The following is a 19,483-nucleotide window of genomic DNA, read 5'->3' on the forward strand; positions in this document are numbered from 1 at the left end:
TACCATCTTTGGCCACAACATGGGAGTTAATATGGTTCCGTCGCTGTTTCGACATTTTATTAGCTAAGGATTCTCAGGAGTCTTTTTTTTTCGCCTCCGGTAAACCTTTATTGAATAAAATGATGTACAGTGTACAGTCAATGCAATGTACAATCCAATACATATTACATTATAACAGGTTAAAACAAGCAGCAATTGCATTAAATCAGAGAAAAGCAAGCAGACAAATGAATAAAAAAAATGCACTTAAATCATAATAATGAGAATAATAACGACTCGACGACGAATTTACACATAACGATATAAAACACGCAAAAAAATAAATATCAAATGGGTCCTTTATTTACTGCTTTGGCTGCAATTTCACATCAAATAGTACTAATACAGCTTTTATAATGAAATTTGGATACCATTGAAAATTCTGACCCACAAATTAAAAAAGACAAGGGGTTGGTAAAAGGTATGTCAAGCTTTCAAACACATTCTCTTTGGAATGAGATATGTCGTAAAACTTACAATTCTGTAAAGGACCTTGTGGGTAATATGACATTTAAATAAAAAGGATCACAACAACAATCCTCACTGGAACAAAGACTTATGAGCACCTTTACCCTGGAATTAAGGCTGAAACATGTAGTATAGGATGATGATACTCATTATCAAGCCAATTACCTCTTTTGGTCTTAGGCAAATTCAAGACTATACTTTAGTTAGAGCCACTCCATTGTTCTTTGAAATACAAGCATGATACAAAGCCATAATACAATATACCACCAGAATAAATTCGAAGCTCAAGCCAAGTTAATTAAAGACAGGGCAAAACATTTCTCCAAAATACCCGTAGTTTACATACAATCTTTGGTTTATTGGTCTGCATTAACAGTATACGTTTAAACATAGACTGATTTCTGCCAAAGTATTTTGGCAAATATTTATTTCTATTATCAAAGATAGTTGTCTTTTTACTCTCAAACAAAACATGATATTCTTCCCCCAGGCCCTTATGGTTAAATAATATTTTATTCCAGACCTTTATTCTTTATTCTTTTAGGAATTCTGTTATTAGAAACTCTGAGATTGCAAATAGCCTGGGCGTACCGCCTATTCTCACAAAGCTGATACCTTTCATACTCCTCTTTCAGTTCACAATATAGGTCACACTATGACGTACACTGGAGTTCATAATGCAACTTGCGGAAACTGGTCTGTTAATCTTTGCTCGACTGCAATCATCTCTAAGATAACCAAGTGTATGAAAACCCACATTCATCTAATGGTGCTCTACATTTCTCTTCGCACCTCATTTCCATGAATAATGAGAGGTCACACTATGCAAGGCTGAGTGCATCCCAGAGTTGTGCTGGTAGTAACTCAGGATGAAGAATGATCTGTGTGACCTCTACTCATCCCATCACAACCTGGATTATCTGGGGATGTCTAAATAACTCTCACTCTCTTTCACTTTTGAGCACATTTTCTTTCTCAAACAACTCACATGCTTTCTCTCAGGTTGGTCACTTCAATTCAGCCATGCTTTTTTCTCTCGAGTCCTGTTCGTGGTGTTTTGAAACCTTCCCCATAATGCATTACACTCTTGCAGTCAGGTTTTATGCAGATGGTTGCGCAACACACTCTCCCTTCCTTCTGAAGTCTGCAAAGATGCTTTTGAGGCTCAGTGAGGAGAAGATTGTAATCCCACTGGGCAGCCAACATGTGTGAATGCCACTGGAATAATGATAGTGAATAATTTATACAGGAATAATGTTAGAACAATGTGCCATATAACTGATTGCAACTGGAACTGAAACAGAACTGATACAGGGCAAGTGTAGTTGGACATGGCAGTGCCAGGGATGTGCCATACGTATTATTCGAGATATTCTTGGCAAATGCAGAAAGGGAAAATCTACTTCCTCAGCCACATTGTGTCGTGACAAGAAACTCACGAGTAACTGTAGTGCTCACTTTCGCAATCAAAAGCCAGCTAAGGGGAGCATGCGTGCTCAGGATTCAGCTTAATGTTGCGTTTATGACACTGGGAACTGCCTGTTTCGACTCAGTACCCCTGTTCTGGTCCCCCACGCACGGGTGTTCGCGTTTGTAAAACTACAAAATTACTATAATCAATTCATTGGGACTTATCCCTCTCAAACGTAATATAATAAAAAATGCCCCCTAGAAACTGAAAAAAAGATATTTAGATGTACGATTAAGTGATGTTTGTCTCTCTTATTTCCTGTGAGAACAAAAGAGCATACTAGCAGGAAATATTAACCGGCATAACAGCATGTTATGCAAATTGCTGCAGAATGTATACGTCATAGACTTGCTTAGATATCGAAGTGGATGAAGTAATCTTAAAACAGCTGCGTTAGTTTAGCTGCTTTCAGAACAGGGAGATGGAGGACATGGCGCTACGCTACAGTAAATGTTACATACCTACTGTCCCTGAACGCAGCTGTGTAAACCGCCGCCCCCTCAGTCTGTTAGTTGCCGCCCACTAAGTTACTCAGCCAGGTGACAGCTGAGCCAGCAGGGACCAACACGGCTGCACGGAACGCACCATAACAGACCAACTTAACGATATCCGTCAGCGCTAAATCATTGTGAAACACACATAGATAGTCGCCCAGTGGTTATATTTACTTTCGCGGTGTACATGTCCTTGATTTGAAAAGCCACTCTTCCACTCGTCGTTGCGGAGCAGCCTGCTAGCAGCGCGAGGAGAGGATATCACAAACGTTAGCGTGTGACGTCCCCACCACCACAGAGGGCGCAACGGCTGCTGCATTTCCGAGCAGGTAACGTTAGACAGCCAACCGACAACATGTCAGAGCCGTCCGGAGAGGCGAAGCTGGAGGTGAAGCAGGCGAGCAAAGAGGTGAAAGAGAGCGAGAACGTAGCGGAAAAATACTCAGCCATGACCGTGAGCAAGAACAGCGAAATGAACATGGGAGAGCTGTCGTCCGCCTTCAGCGCTGTGCCCACTCACAAACCAGTGAAGAAGGTGAGACTCCAGAACAACTCTGAATAACTGCACACTGCTTTTACTTCTGCCAGTAGCTATTGTACTTTATTCATCCGTGTTTGCTGCTCACCTGGCTGCACGGTGTACCTGTAAATCTGGGTGTATACAACATGTTATACTACTGGACACGCACTATACTACTGTGAGTGTATATGTGAGTGTATATATATCCTCCAGTGCTTTGCTAACTAAAGCCATCAGCCTATATCTTAACCCCTCAATATGCAAGATGAATACATTTTTCATCTTAACCCCTCAATATGCAAGATGAATACATTTTTCAGCAATTTGAACACATCTGAAGGAATTTACAGTTAAAAACATATTTCAAAACGATATCTCTATAATAATCCACATGACAGAGGATATGAATTCATCTGGATTGTCTCGCTCTGTGATGCAAAATAAAGCCCTACACAGCACTGCAGGAACAGGCAATTTAATCATGTATATGTATCTATGTTATATATTAGATGTAGACAGATTATCAGTCTGGATGATAATCGGGGTGATATTCAACATTTTACAGATTATCGGCATCTGTGTTTTTGCCGTCCAATTGCAGATAAAGGACATTCATTTAGAGATGCACAACTTAGGCTCTGAGGGAGGTATAACGTAGCAGAAAATGGAAATATTAGTATCAGTCTACCCCTATTAAGTACAGCGCTTGAGTAAATTGTAGTTAGTTACATTCCATCACTGGTTATTCTCAACTTTGACAATAATATTTTTATTTTCACTGCAAAAGTATATCAGTTCCCATTATGGGTAATCAGACTCCTTGATTACTAATAATCGGAATCGCCCCTGAAAGTAAAATATTGGTTGAATAAGTATAACACATTTGAATTATGGGATATTTACAGTTTGCTTTTCTTTCTTAAAATAGAAAGAGAAATAGAAAGAAGAGACACTTTATGCAGGTTTTTTATGCTCAAAAGTATTATAAAGTAATGGAAGATCAGCAGAGAAAAACGTCACATGCATCATATTACCATTGTCTTCATGTGTAGAATGAATGGGGTATTTGTTTTAAACGTCACAATTGACCTCCTTAAACAAAAACACCATTTTCATTTCCTTCACAAAGAATTTACTTTCTGCTGCTTGACTTCCTTACCACATCCAACTTAAGGAAACGACAAATAACTTTTACAAAGGGGGGTGTTAACTGACGCCTTCAAGGAACAAGGAAGAGGTGCACCATAAAATCTAGGTGCTAGAGTGGAAAGTATTTGCACACCTCATTTAAGTTGGTGCTGATAAATGTCTACCAGTCAAAGACAAAATGCACACACACAACAACACCACAAACTACATCCTCCAAAATGATCATACAGCCAAATCAACACCTCTATAATAGTTTTAACTAAAACGGAGCATCTTAAGTTTCAGGAACGTATAATTTATTGCAGGACTGTTATATCAGCCTGCATTAATTGCTCTCTGTACCTAATCAAATGGAAACTGAGTGTATAAATAAAGTCAGCTGTGTTCAGGGAACTGCAAAATGCAAAGTCTCACCACTCTCAGCATGTGATTTATATACAAAGCCTCATTATAGACCAGTTGTTTCACATCCTTATTCTCTCCTTGGGCGGGACCGAAGATAAAAGCAATCATCTGCCTGCAATGTTAAACAGAATAGGTTGTTGGAAAAGAATTGAGTGAAGATTTGAATTGAAATCAGTCGTACTCACTGGATAGATGTGTGCTGTCGGGAAACTTGATAATAATACTCCACGTGTTATTTAATGTGATCCAAGTAAGATGGCAATATTCATTAATTAGTTGGTATGAATTCATTTATGTTCATGTTTGTATGACACTGCCAGAAACAGTCCATATCACATCAGGTCAAAGTCAGCCCCAGCCCATTTTGGAGGCAGACAAGAGGACGGTTTGCTGTGTCCGTGTGGTTTATGCCCTCAGTGATTTGGGGTCAAAGCCCAGTGGAGGACATTTGTTTTGACACAGAAATGATTAGCTTATGTCAACGTGTTATGTTACAGATGTTTGGTTTAATGTTTATGTCCTGTTGTTAATATTTAGGCATTGATGGTTGTCATGTACAGTAATGATTAAAAAGAAACCCAATGTTAATTTAACCTCCTCCTTTATTAACCAGAGCACACACGTTGTTGCTGACAAGAGTCATGACAACACTCATAACATATACAGCTGCGATTAAGGTGGCTTGTAAACGCTCATCACAACAGTGGTTAAGTAAAGTTGCATGGAAATGAAGTTTGAGAAGGATGGTTAAATATGGAATCTAAATATGGAGTTAGGTGCACCAGTGCAACAAGTGTAAAGAAAATGTGAAAAATTAGCCTGGAGCCCTTCATTGTATTGCAGCGAATAAATACAATCTTTAAAAAGGGCTCTTTCATTATAAAATTAATTAAAGTCAGTATCAGCCAGGCATTGGGACCCTGCAGCCCACCTCATTCTGTCCTGTCCAAGGGGGGAAAGAATGTGGTGTCTTGTCACCTTAATCTCAAGAAAACCACTTCACATTGTTCCTTGTTGCCGTGCTATTTTCACTGGTATGTGGAAGTTTTTCACTCCAAGGCATAAACCTCGAAACTAGAGACGGACCAGAATGAAGAATCTGACTCTCATTTAGGAGGAAGACAATGAGGCTGAGAAATGTTCAAGACAGGAATGGTGTTCATTGATTTATTCCCCAATGCTCAGGTTCTTTATATCTCAGAGTTAAAACAGGAAAATATCTCACCTGTTTCTTGTAAAGAAAACATTCCTGGAAATGCTGAGGTGTAGAGATCTGCCTGACAACTTCTGCATACCTAATAAGATAATGTCTCAGCACCTGGAGGATTTTTTTCCCACCATCTCATGTTGCTGTGATGCATGCAAAAATCCTCGTCAACAAAAACGTCTAATTACTGCTGGTGTTAAAAAGAAAAAAAGTTAGCTGACCAGGCACAAAGCTAGGTACAGACAACAAAAACCAGCTCCTTCCTCTTGCACACATACACCCAAACACACTGACTCCAACTGAGTATGCAAAAACTACTCATTTGAATTTAGAAAAATTTGGAATGAGCAGGAGATTAAACTCCAAATTACTGTCATACCACAACATTGTTTAACATTACAATATTATAAAGCATTTCACGGGTTATGACCATTTTCCATTGCAAATGAAATAAAACTAGATGATACATACATACATACGAAGTTCTGTGGTCTGTTAATGCTGCTAATGATCCAATTTGAGCTGGAGTGTTGTTTGCTTTTGTTTGTGATTTAATCTGTCTTGAAGTTTTAGAATAGCAACAAGGGAGTGGTAAACTGAATCCCCCCCAAAAATTTTGGCTTTGGCAGCTTAATTCTGGGACATCTGTTTTGATGGCGCAATGTGTTTTAGTCTGCTGCCAGAAATCTATTTTTGTCAATACGAGAAAACAAGCTTTAAAGTTTGAGTAGGATTATCATGTTGCCAAAGTGTTTTTAGCAAAGATCTTCATTTAGCTCCATCCAAATCTGGTCATGGACAAGGCAATATAAACAAGACCTCGAACAAGAATGCAGTGTATAATATAAAACCCAACTCCTTGCCCAGCCACTGCTGAGCTGTAATATTAGCTTTTACAATTGCAATGAAAGCCTTGACTGTGCAGTAGTAACATGGCCTTTTCTTTTTATAACAGCAAATCCAGTTCGTGGAGGACAAGCAGGAGTTCAGCAGGTTTCCCACGAAGGCAGGCCGTCGCTCCCTGTCCCGTTCCATCTCTCAGTCATCCACAGACAGCTACAGCTCCGGTAGGGGGGAAAGACAACCATATTCATCACTATATATGTTATGCAGGTTGATTTTAATCGTATATAGACATCAAAATAAATCAGTATATTTGTTGTCATTTTTGTGCTCTCTCAGTTATTATTAAAACTCGAGAGAGCAAGCCTTTAAGCACATTGAACACCGTTGGGACGCTTGTTCAAATGCTTTCCAGTCTTGCGTCATCTGTTTACTCCTCAGTGGCTTAAATTTGGTGAGTTCTTTGACTTTGTTTCCTGAACAGCTGCCTCCTACACAGATAGCTCTGACGATGAGACCTCACCACGGGACAAAACTCAGGTCAACACCAAAGGCAGCAGCGACTTCTGTGTCAAGAACATCAAACAGGCTGAATTTGGCAGACGTGAGATTGAGATCGCAGAACAAGGTGAGACACAAAGTCTCTTCACTACTGTCTAATACACATCTAGATCCAGCATTATTCAGATTTCTAATAGTCTAATAAGTGTTAATTTTGATTTTTTTTTTAAATTTTACTTGTTTGCAGCTCAGAGGAGCAAAATTCAGTTATGCGAGGATCATCTGTGTCGCTGTCTTTCTCACTCTCCTGTTTTTATGTTCTCTTGTTTTCAGACATGTCAGCACTCATCTCACTCAGGAAGAGGGCGCAGAGTGAGAAACCATTGGCAGGTGCCAAAATTGTGGGCTGCACTCACATCACTGCCCAGACTGCAGTAAGACATCTTTCTCTGACATCGAGCTCCAACGAACCAAGCAAATGCTACACTTTGATAGTGCCAGTCACTCAGGATTAGGTCAATTTTAGTGACAGTTTCTGAACCACACACTGTCCAGAAAACTCCAACCCTCATATTAGAGTCTTTAATGATTGAAGTGTGAAGGGGACTTTTCTGTATTCCCATAAAATACACCATTGGCTGTGTTTCAAGGACAGCTCATCAGCCATCAACAACCAGCTGATCAAACAGATTGTCAGTCTGTTTATGTGCAGTGAATAGTTCTATCATGACTATTTTCTCGTCCACTCCTTCCTTACCTGTGTGTGTGCCCAGGTGCTGATCGAGACTCTGGTGGCTCTTGGGGCTCAGTGCCGCTGGACTGCATGTAACATATACTCGACACAGAATGAAGTCGCTGCAGCTCTGTCAGAGAATGGTAAGCAGAATAGAACATTTAGTTTTACAATAAACACTGTTTCTGCTCCTATCTAGCACTGAGGAATATAAATGATAAATGATTTGTAAGAGTTGTGCTTTGCCATGTTGGCACCTCATGTCTTCTAGAACCGAGGATACTGTTTGGAAATGTTTAATAAACTCTTAAAAAATCAGCCCTGCAGAGATAATGGGGACATATAAGATTTGCCATTCACTGAGGGAACAGCTCTACTTGAGCCTTTTATCTGTGGTTGCTATGTGATGCTTTAAGTATGTACTAAACTTTAGCAGCAGACCTTTCATTATGTGACAAGCTAGGGGCGTCACAACAGATTTAGGAGACAGTGGAGATCAGGTCCTGGGTAGACAAACATGGGGTTGTTGTTGTAAGAGTCTTCAGGGTGTGTCCAATTTTTTTTGTTTCAGGTGTGTCTGTGTTTGCCTGGAAAGGGGAGTCTGAGGATGATTTCTGGTGGTGTATTGACCACTGTATCAACACTGAGGGTTGGCAGCCTAACATGGTATGTGGAAACATTGCTTTTTCTAGATTTTTGAGGGAACTGTGTTTTTATTGAAGGGACAGTTTGTCTAGCAATAAACAGTACTGTGATATGTGAATGATACAGACAAACAAACACATTTGTATGTCAACTTTTTTCTCCCACTGAATACATTTGCCTGTGTGCCTCTTTAATGTACTACAAGGAACTCTAAACTGGTTGTAAAACCATAATGCCACTATATGACGTACATAAGTAAATGAGACCATTGTCATTTTTGCAAAATTAATTTTATATCCTGAAAAGACACTGAACGATGAAATGACCTTAATCAGGCAGGGAACAGAAGTTTGGGGTTGCGACAGATGTATCAAAATGTCATCCGCGTATAAGGTGATTTTGTGTTCCCTTTCACCAACGAAGATACCAGAAATTAAATTGTTTAGCCTCACTGCTTGGGCCAGCGGCTCAATAGCAATATCGAATAACAAGGGGCTGAGGGGGTCGCCCTGTCTATTCCCGCGGTGAAGGAGAAAATTGTCGGATCTCAGCCCGTTAGTCAGAACCGCTGCCGTTGGAGTATTGTACAGAACCCTAATCCAATTTACAAAATTTTCGCCGAGGCCAAATTCTTCCAGAGCATAGAACAAATACGACCACTCGACCCGGTCGAATGCCTTCTCAGCGTCGAGAGACAACACGAGAGCAGGGTCCTGACGGCTCTGGGTTAGTTGGATGATGTTAAGGAGCCTCCTCAGATTATCACAGGAGTTCCGGCCCTTGATAAAACTGGTTTGGTCCTCGACAATATGGGGCAGCACCTTCTCTAAACGTGAGGCCAGAATTTTGGAGAGCAGTTTCTGGTCAGAGTTAAGTAGGGCTATTGGCCTGTATGAGGCGCAGCTTTCTGGGCATTTTCCTTTTTTAAGGATGAGAGAAATATTGGCCTCCCTGAGGGACTGAGGTAGGATCCCGTTTTCAAACGAATGATTGAGCATAGACAACAAAGGGTCTAAAAGAATATCACTGAACTCCTTATAAAACTCGCATCCAAATCCATCTGGCCCTGGGGCCTTACCAGACTGCATAGATTTCAACGCAAGTAGCGCTTCCTCTCTAGTAATTGGGGCATTTAGTTGTGATTTTTGATCATCTGTAGCTTTGGGGAGTCTCAAATCTGCAAAAAACTGACGCATAAGGATTAGGGCATTGTCAGGCTGTTCAGAACTATAAAGGTTGGAATAAAATGATGCAAAGTGTTTATTAATGGTTCTAGTATCAAACGATCTAACACCATTAGGGTCAGTAATAGAAACTATATTTTGAGAATCTGCCCTCTTTTTAACAAGACTGGCAAGATATTTTCCAGGTTTGTCCCCAAACTCATATAGTTTCTGCCTGGCAAATTTAAGCGACTGCTCAGAGTCCTGAATCAGAAAAGTATTCAATGCAGCACGTGCAGATAACAGTTCCTTGAGTAAATCAGGACTCGGGCTAGATGTATGATTTTTCTCCAAATCAGCTAGTCGGGACTCAAGAAGTTTACGCTGCTCATTCTTCCTACGTCTTTTGGAGGAGACAAAAGACATAATCAGTCCACGGGAATATATTTTACATGTCTCCCAGAGGACAGAGGGACTGTCCGTGGATGGTGAGTTAATAGAATAGAAAATATTAAATTCTGAAGTAAAGTAAGAAATAAACTTGTCGTCTTTAAGGAGAAAAGGCTGAAATCTCCAGCGCCGTGACAATGCCCTGTCCTCAGCGAGAGACTATACCAAATAAAGAGGGGCATGGTCTGATAACACAATGTTGCCCATGGAACATGATAAAGCAAGGGACACCCTCGATGAGGGGATGAAGATATAATCAATTCTGGTATAGCTTTTGTGTGGCGCTGAGAAAAAAGTAAACTCAGAATCAGTAGGGTGAAGCTGCCTCCATACATCAGAATATTCAATATCATGACATATATTAGCGAGCACCTTCGCTTGCTTAGAGGGGTGAGAGATAGCAGATGGGAGTTTGTCTAGAGAGGGATTGAGGTGACAATTAAAATCTCCTCCCACAAAAGAGTCCCCTGAAGCATATTCCATAAAAACTGCGAAGGTTTTGGTGAGAAAATCAGGGGAATAGGCTGGGGGGCAGTAAAGATTCATGAATGTTACCTCTTTTCCTGCAAGTATACCTCTAACAATTATATACCGGCCCTGGCTGTCTTTAACACAGTCAAGAGACCTAAATGCCAGATTTTTATTGATCAAAATGGCTACACCCCTACTGAAAGAAGAATATGAAGTGGCAAAGACCTGCCCAACCCAACTCCTTTGCAATTTAGCATTATCCTCGTCCTCCAGGTGAGTCTCCTGGAGGAAGGCGATAGATACATCTTCCTTTTTCAAAAATGATAATACTGCCATCCTCTTGGCAGGTTTTTGGAGGCCACGGATGTTCCAAGAAAAAATCTTGATATTATATAAATTAGACATAGCCGAAAGATACTATTATCAAATACATAGGACAGTTACATTTAGCAGGGATGGAAAACGCCACATTAATAACCCACATAAAACACATAAAACTTATTGACATGTCATGTCCCGAGCTGAACATATGAACCACACTGAACAAACATAACAAATGTACAACAAAGAAAAACAAGCTGAGGGTCTTTCCCCAAATAAACAGGGACCGTTCACCATACAAGCACCTCACAGACTCATCAAGAGCGAACTGACATCTGATGGATAGCGTGCCAAGAAAACTAAAAGAGTCCTCCCTCTTCTTGTGGGAGTTATTGAAAAAGGGTGAAAACGTAATATTAACGTTACAAGCAGCCGCGCCACTCGGTTGGAGAATGTTCATGTTGTTTAGGATGATCACAACCTACCAGCATAAGTAGAGAGGCTACGGCTGTTACAGAAAGAGTGTCCCAGAGCAGACAAACGATACTCCGTGCTCCGCAATGTCATCATCCTGGCAAGGATTCAATGAAGGCGCGTACCTCCTCCGGTGTGGAAAACCTCTTTTTGGAGCTCCCGTGTGTCACCTGTAGAGTAGCCGGGAACAGCATAGCATACGGCAACCCTCGCTCTCGCAGCCGCTGTTTCACCGCATCGTATGCCTTGCGTTTCTTTATCACCGTCGAGGAGAAATCGCTGTAGAAAGAGACCCTGGCTCCATTGTAGGTTAAGCCCCCGTCCTGGCTCACCCGGCGCGCCGCTTCCATAGCCCTCTGCTTGTCTCTGAACGCGTGAAATCGTAGCAGCACCGACCTGGGGCTCCTGTTCGGGTCCGGCTTCGGTGCGAGGGTGCGGTGGGCTCTCTCCAACTTTATGCGGCCTGCTTTCGTGGTCATCTTTAGGACGCGAGGTAGCCATGACTCGAAAAATTCCACCGGCTGCCCAGTCTCCGTATCCTCCGGCAGGCCGACAACTCGAATGTTTAGGCGCCGGCTGTAGTTCTCGGCCATGTCCAGACTCTCCGTGAGGGCGCTGACCTGCTTTTCCAGCTCCACAATCCTCGGCTCTTGTGTCTCGGCGGAGTTTTCAACTGCTAATAGCCTAGCCTCTGCTTCATCCAGCCGCTTGCAAGCGGCCTGGATCTCCGTGGTATTCTTGTAGATGGTCTCGACCAGAGGGCTAAGTTTATCATCAATAACTTTAATAATGTTACTGGTCATTACGCTCAGAGCTTTAGCAAGGCCAGGGTCAAGCCCATCTACGGCTGCAAATTCGGCCTGGTCGCCATCTTGTGTGTCGCCGTCGGGCTCGGTCGGGACGTCTTTTTTGTCTTTGTTTCCTCTCGGTCTTCCCATATTGTCAAAAGACTGTGGCCAAAAGTCTTCCAAGGACATAGCCTGTTATATTCATTAACAAAAGCCGGTTGTTGTCAGGATAATGAAAGAATTGACACCGAGTGACACGGAGCTCTGGCACAAGCGTCTGCTCAGCTCACCGCCATCACGTGACCCCCCACCATTGTCATTTTTAATGCCAGCTGTCAATATAAAAGAAAAATAATAATACAAATCTGCTGCCTCTTTCTATCACTTGCTTCCAAAATAAATGCATGTGCTAGCCAGACCAAGTTCTGTTGTCCACAGGGATCACTAGAATCACCAAAAAATGAAAGTTCCTCTAGCTGCTTTAACCAACATACATGATCATAAAATGAAATCATATTTTTTACCCGTTAGATCCTTGATGATGGAGGAGACTTGACACACTGGATGTACAAGAAATACCCCAATGTATTCAAGAAGATCAGGGGCATTGTAGAGGAGAGTGTCACTGGGGTACACAGGTAATTAACTGCCTAATAATAGATATATACACTAGCTATAAAACATTCAGTTACACAACCAGAGCAACATGAAGTGAAATGTTTCTCCCTTCCTGTTCTCCTCTTTCTAGGTTGTATCAGCTGTCTAAAGCTGGAAAGCTGTGTGTGCCTGCTATGAATGTGAATGACTCTGTGACAAAGCAGAAGTTTGACAACCTGTACTGCTGCAGAGAGTCAATCCTGGACGGGTGAGTGAGCTTAGGTCTGAGGTATTTTGTTGTTGGAAGGCTTTACAATAACAAAGTCAAACGGATAGTGAATCACCTCAGTTTGTTTATTGGACAGCTAAGCTTTGAGAGAAATGTAACATCTTACAATTGCCCTTTGCTTGTGCCGTGATAACAATCTGTCACACATGCCTAACAGCAGACCGTTGTCTATTGTAACGCTGGAGTGACAGAAAGGTCAGGAAACATTGCTGCCGTCACAAGACTGTCGCTCCATAGAGATCAGATTCGCATATCACCTAAACAGCTTTTTAAAAAGCTGTTGCCCTTGTAATACTCTGACACTGAAAAATCTGCTTAACATTGAACAAAACAGCCTGAGAAAAAGACGGTTGTATTTATTACCCTCCTGTTAATTATCACCATGGCAGTGTACAAGTAGTCTTGTACTCTTTAACAACATGTAGCTGTTGAGTCAGTACTTTCTGAACTCACCACTCACCTTAATTTACTGCTTTTCCTTCTGATTAAATATCTGCAAAGTACACTGATGTCTTATAACAGGTGTTCCATTAGGTGTAATGACACCAATGAGTAATTGTTCTGGGACATTTAAGGAAACTGATGATCTGTTTTTGAAAGGACAGAATATTATTATTATTTTACAGACATGTCTATCCTGACCTATAAGAAGTTATACTGTCACAGAAAACACGTGAGTTGAACTGGGCCTTAAGGACAGCTCAGTCAATGTGTTTTTGTAGTGGGAAAGCTTTTAGTACAAACAGTACAAGATTTTGGAGTCACACAGACGGCAATCTGTCACTGCCGCAGAAGGTGCTAATTTTTTGTCTCAAACGTCTCTAGCTTGAAGAGAACCACAGATGTCATGTTTGGAGGCAAACAGGTGGTCGTATGTGGGTACGGTGAGGTGAGTTACTTTTTTAATGTTAACATTTCACACTAATTTTGATCATTAAGCTAGGGACATCTACATGATGACATAATGTAATGTTAAAAGCCAGACAACACAGGCCAAGGACTCATAACACACATAGCTTTCATCACATTGAATATAACAGTATCATATATCTGGCTGTTGAGTCTAGATGATGTTAAAGGATCAAGGTTTGCATGGCATAGGGATTATAGTGGGGTTGTCATGGTCAATACCTTGAGCCTTGACCGGCTTGTGTTTGGTTACTGATGAAATTAATTTCTTTATTAATGTCGCACAATAATCATCTTATCTTTTCAGGTTGGTAAAGGATGTTGTGCTGCTCTGAAAGCTCTGGGAGCCATCGTCTATGTTACAGAGATTGATCCCATTTGTGGCCTGCAGGCCTGGTGAGGAAAACAAACTAGGACGATCTCTCAGTATATGAATAGACAGCAGTATTGATAACAGCATAGCAAGTTTTGTAAATGATTTAGCAAGCGTACTGTGAGATGACTAAACTCAAACTCACTACATAAACCCAACAGGGAGTCTGGCCCTTCAGCTGAATTTAGCTGCTTGTCAATAAATAATTGATATTCTCCAGTTTGTCTTCACTGAGGCTGAATGCTGAACCTCTTTTCTGTTTCTCTTGTGTGTAACAAACAGCATGGACGGATTCAGGGTGGTTAAGTTGAATGAGGTCATTCGCCAGGTTGATGTCATCATCACATGCACTGGTAACTCCCTTTGAAATCAAGCTGATTGGGATGCACTAATGTGAGATTACATTTTTTAATCTGTGATTGAAAGTGAATGATTGTGCGTTTCTGCAGGCAACAAGAATGTGGTGACCAGAGACCAGCTGGACCGGATGAAAAACGGCTCTATTGTCTGTAACATGGGCCACTCCAACACTGAGATTGATGTGGTAAGAAGTGGACAGAGGACTGTATAACGTACAGACTGAGTTCATGTGTATTGAAGATGCCTATATTTTTAACCAGTGTGTATGAGTGCATTGTGCTGAACCATGGTTAAGAACATGAGGTGGACTGATTATTGTCGTCTCTCGCAGGCAAGTCTTCGGACCCCCGAGCTGACCTGGGAGAGAGTGCGCTCTCAGGTGGATCACGTCATTTGGCCTGATGGCAAGAGGGTCATCCTTCTGGCTGAGGTAATACGATGTAAACTTCCTTATTAATCTGTTTGTCTTGTTTGTGGAAAACCAGTGATATTCATTTGCTTGCTATCAGTTTAAAGCAAATGAACAAGTAGAGCAAATAACACGTCATAATAAATAGAACTATTATTGTATGCAACATACATACATTATTTAGATGGTGTGTAAAAAGCCACCAATAACTACCCACTGCAAACTGATGAATTTTCTGACAATAACCAGTCTCAATTTTTGTCATTGAAAAGAACACAGTCGTACATTTAAATGAAAGGTTTTATTATGTGGGAACAGCAACACTATTACTTGTTTTCTGAACGCCTCGCTAACATGTTGTTTTCTGCTATAGGGACGTCTCCTTAACCTCAGCTGCTCCACCGTCCCTACTTTCGTCTTGTCCATCACAGCCACCACTCAGGTAAGATGTTGATTCTTTCCAAACAGCCAGCAATAAACTTTACAGCAGCTAAAGACAAACAGAAGTTATTGGTTTCACCATGTGCTTATTTACATTTATTTGACTTAATTAAATCCATCTTGTGTGCTTCCTGTTTCACCAGTATTATTGACCCATGTTTGTGTTCAGGCCCTGGCCCTTATAGAGTTGTACAACGCTCCCGAGGGACGATACAAGCAGGATGTTTACTTGCTTCCCAAGAAGATGGGTGAGGATATTTAGATACTTAACCTTGACCTGTCATAGTTACGTGTTCACTGTGACATTACTCATGCCCTCTGGTGATTGTGTGCGGTAGTGTTAGTGTTAGTGTTGACAGTGTTAGTGAAAATCTACCCATTATATATAATGGATATAAGTTGATTTCCTGTGTTGAGTCTTGTGCATTTGTCTGGATCTCTGTCTTATTAAATCATACTGGTGTATTTCAGATGAATATGTTGCCAGTCTGCATCTGGCCACTTTTGAGGCCCACCTGACAGAGCTGACTGACGAGCAGGCAAAATATCTGGGCCTGAATAAGAACGGTCCCTTTAAACCCAACTACTACAGGTACAAAGTTTGACTACAGTATAGTAGTGAAACTATAACCTAATAATTCATGAGTAATTGACATGTGATTTATTTTGATTAGATAATTGTTTTGACTATGAAATATCAAAATTGATTAATGAGTCAAATTGCTAATTTTTCCTCACTAACAATTTGTATTTTCCTAGTAAGCATTCCCTATCTAAATTTGTTGTTTGTATTCACAGGTATTAGTCTGTGGGGGAACCACACCTCTGATTGTCTAAACGTGGACGGTACCCGGCATCATCCACCCCTCGGACAAGATAAACATTTCTGTATATTGTATTTTATACTCTTCACAGGATGCACAGCTTATATTTAGTTGTATTCTGGCTGCAGCAAGTTTTCTCCTCTCTTGCTGCTTCCTACAGAACTGCACAGGGCACCCAGCTGGCTATAATAAGTCACTGTAACCACAGCACAGATACAATATATCAGTTTTATCTATTCCTCTCTTGGTTATTTTGGAGTTCCTATGGATATTAAATAATGTATCAATTTGTTGTGCCAAATGAGTGTGGCGGGGAAGGTTTTAGTAGTTGTGAAATGTTAATGGTTAGTTGTTAAGTCAGTTAAACCTGAACAAAGCGATACTTTTGATGTACAAACGTAAAATTCCTCCATATAATGTTAAAGGGTCACTTGAAATTCCAGTCCTATGGAACTCTGAAGCTCTCTGAGCTTTGTAAACATTGTTAGCTCTACCTAAGTCTCACCTTACACAAAGTGACAGAGAGCTGATATATATACTCCTGGCTGGTGATACAGTCAAGCTCCAGATGTGTTTCTCAGGAGTGGGTGGACCAAATTAGAGCTAAAAGGCAGTACATTTATCTGCAGGCCAAGAATTTGACTCCCATTAAGGTGTTGCTATGTGTCTTCTGAATGTCTAAGTCGGCACTTGTTTGCTTCCCAATGAGCCATAACAACTTAATAATCTGATAATCAGTCAGGGCTGTGTTTCTGTGAGTTTGTCTTCCCCCTCGGGACAAAAATTGCTTGATGCAGCTTTAAAGTTTGTTTTCTGCTTTGATATGCAGCACTCACTTAACTTCATACATTCCATCCATGAGATAAAGAAGTAAAATTCTCTGTAGTACCATCAACATTACTGCGAACCTTCAGCAGATCTTGGTAAAAAAGGAACTTTTTAGACTATAGCAAACATAAGAAGGGAGCTTTGCCTTCATTTTCCTGGAGAGATGTGTTCATTTATGGGGTTTTGGTGTTTGTAAAGAATAGCACCTCAGGTTGTTAAAATATCTCAAATTATGTGTAAATATATTTTTTACCGGATCAACACTCTTTGACGTTAGTATCTATAAACTCAGCATCATACTCATGTATTTACAGTAGAACTGTAAAATAGCTTTAGAGATTTTGATACTATGATCAAAATCATTGCAAGTCATCTGCAGCTATGTTTAGTCTGTGTAAAGCTAACTCAAGTCACAGAACAGTGTTACACACAGTATATTTATGCAACAGCCTCTGATCAGCTGGTCTCAGTGTGGTATTTGCAGAAGTTGTTAGATTTGTCACAAGACTCTGATCTTGTGTGTTGTGCTGACAATGTCTGTTTTTACATTTAACAAGTTAACAACTGCTAAGTAAACATATATATATCCAAATACTCTGGGCCTAAACATGAATAAGCTTTCTCTGTCAGCACATTTATCTTGACAGTTGTGTTGGCTTTAACTTCTGCGTTCATTTGTGGCATTTGACCATCATTATAGCTATTCTAATGACAGTCTTTTGTCTGGTTTCCACTCTTCAAAAGGCTAACGCACTGTTTCATTAGGCTTGCTAAGTGCACAAACGTATTATGACTTTTGCTTTTCTTTATTTACTTGTAATATTAGTGGCCACAGTGGATGACTTAGTCGAGTCTTTTTTAAATTCAAACTAGTGCGCAGGTTGTCTTCGTCCCTTGCTGAATTTAAAGCTCTTCAGCACATCACAACATGCTGTATTTCATGCTGGTAATCTGTGGGCTGATTTTACTCCAGACATTTGACAGTATAACTGTCCCTGCCAAGTGTTTGCCACCTTGTAGGGTGTTAGATTAGTTGTGTACTCATATTTTAAATCATCCTGTTCAAAATTTAAACTTAAAGGGCAGAGTTACAGCTAATACCTGTATATATTTTTTTTTCCATGTTTAAGTAATTGATTCTTGTCACTGCTGTTTAGCTGTATAGTAGCCCTCATGCCGCTATGAAGTGCTTTTTTCTTTGCACTAGCAGCTTTAAGGACTTTCAGTGAGGACATCATTGTCAGCAAGATGAGCGCTGTAACCATGGTTACTGGGCAGTTGACAGTGCCTTGTGACTCACTTAGTAATTCATATTCACATGTTCATCTGTGTGTTTCTCCAAGTATGTCAATGCCCAACATGGTTGTTTTTCTGCAGTATGGAGTGAGAGCTATGCAGCAACACATCCGCAGTTTTCCTCTGTCAAAAGTATTTTAATGATTACACATCATTTAAAGAAATATGCATTACTGTAAGATGACTGACATTTTTAGACCCAAGAAGTACATTTTGTTGTACTTGCAGTATGTACTTTTCATTTTGATTTAAATCTGTATGTCCCATCCTAGTTTTATTTCTTGTAACAATCACACACAGTGGTATTTTCACAATAGCACTAGAAAAATGCCCTTTTATAATCAATTCCTTTTGTTTTACAACCAATCACAATAATTGTAACCTAGTATTAACTCTACAGAGACAGATGAATGTCTTATCACTGGAGCAAATGGCTTGCCTCTTGTCAAACTGAATTGAATAAGCATACCACTGTGATTTTGTTGTACAGTTGTACACTGTTGCTGGTTTTAAGTTGAGATGTGGAGATGAAGATCTGTAGATGTTATAGTAGTTATAAAGTAGGCCTATATTTTCAGCACTCTTAACTGTAGTATAGTTTGAAGAACACGATTTCAGCAGTGTACACCTTGTTAACTTGCTGTGCACAGTTCCCTTTAATAAACTGCTGTTTGACTTAAAAAATGGCTCAGATACATCATTTTACAGACAAGGTTAGGCCAAATTCATTGCATATATATTCTACATGTTTACATTTGTGGCAACGGCACTTTGTAATTTTGTTTGAGGGTTTTGGATATAATTTGATCACCATGAATGCAATAAATATGCACTGCACTTGGAGCATTAGAAATTGAGAATGCTTCCATTTTTCCACCATCACATTAATGCAAACATAAAACCAGAGGGCAAAAGGGAAAAATTAATGAGGAGAAAGAAGCAGAAACTAAAAACAAACAATGAGTATGATTGATATGTATATGAAACCACAGGAATTGAATAACATTAAATAGTT

General features: G+C 40.3%; 1 protein-coding gene across 2 annotated transcripts; it reads left to right on the forward strand.

Moving 5' to 3' along the window:
• The first annotated feature begins 2,481 nt into the window (after positions 1–2,481).
• Positions 2,482–19,152, forward strand: LOC115583708 (S-adenosylhomocysteine hydrolase-like protein 1). 2 transcript variants are annotated; one of them, XM_030420841.1, is made up of 17 exons: positions 2,482–3,007; positions 6,709–6,820; positions 7,096–7,224; positions 7,431–7,531; positions 7,871–7,973; positions 8,402–8,496; positions 12,674–12,780; positions 12,891–13,007; positions 13,854–13,917; positions 14,245–14,333; positions 14,593–14,663; positions 14,760–14,854; positions 15,002–15,100; positions 15,453–15,521; positions 15,690–15,768; positions 15,992–16,112; positions 16,319–19,152. In XM_030420841.1, exons 1-17 carry the CDS (start codon positions 2,828–2,830, stop codon positions 16,323–16,325), a joined length of 1,638 nt encoding a protein of 545 aa, XP_030276701.1. In that variant the 5' UTR covers positions 2,482–2,827; the 3' UTR covers positions 16,326–19,152. The 2 variants fall into 2 exon arrangements, with proteins under 2 accessions (XP_030276701.1, XP_030276700.1); XM_030420840.1 differs by having other exon boundaries at positions 2,483–3,007; positions 7,081–7,224.
• The last annotated feature ends 331 nt before the right edge of the window (positions 19,153–19,483 follow it).

The sequence above is a fragment of the Sparus aurata genome, chromosome 6 (assembly GCF_900880675.1).
Source record: "Sparus aurata chromosome 6, fSpaAur1.1, whole genome shotgun sequence".
NCBI classification, from domain to species: Eukaryota; Metazoa; Chordata; class Actinopteri; order Spariformes; family Sparidae; genus Sparus; species Sparus aurata.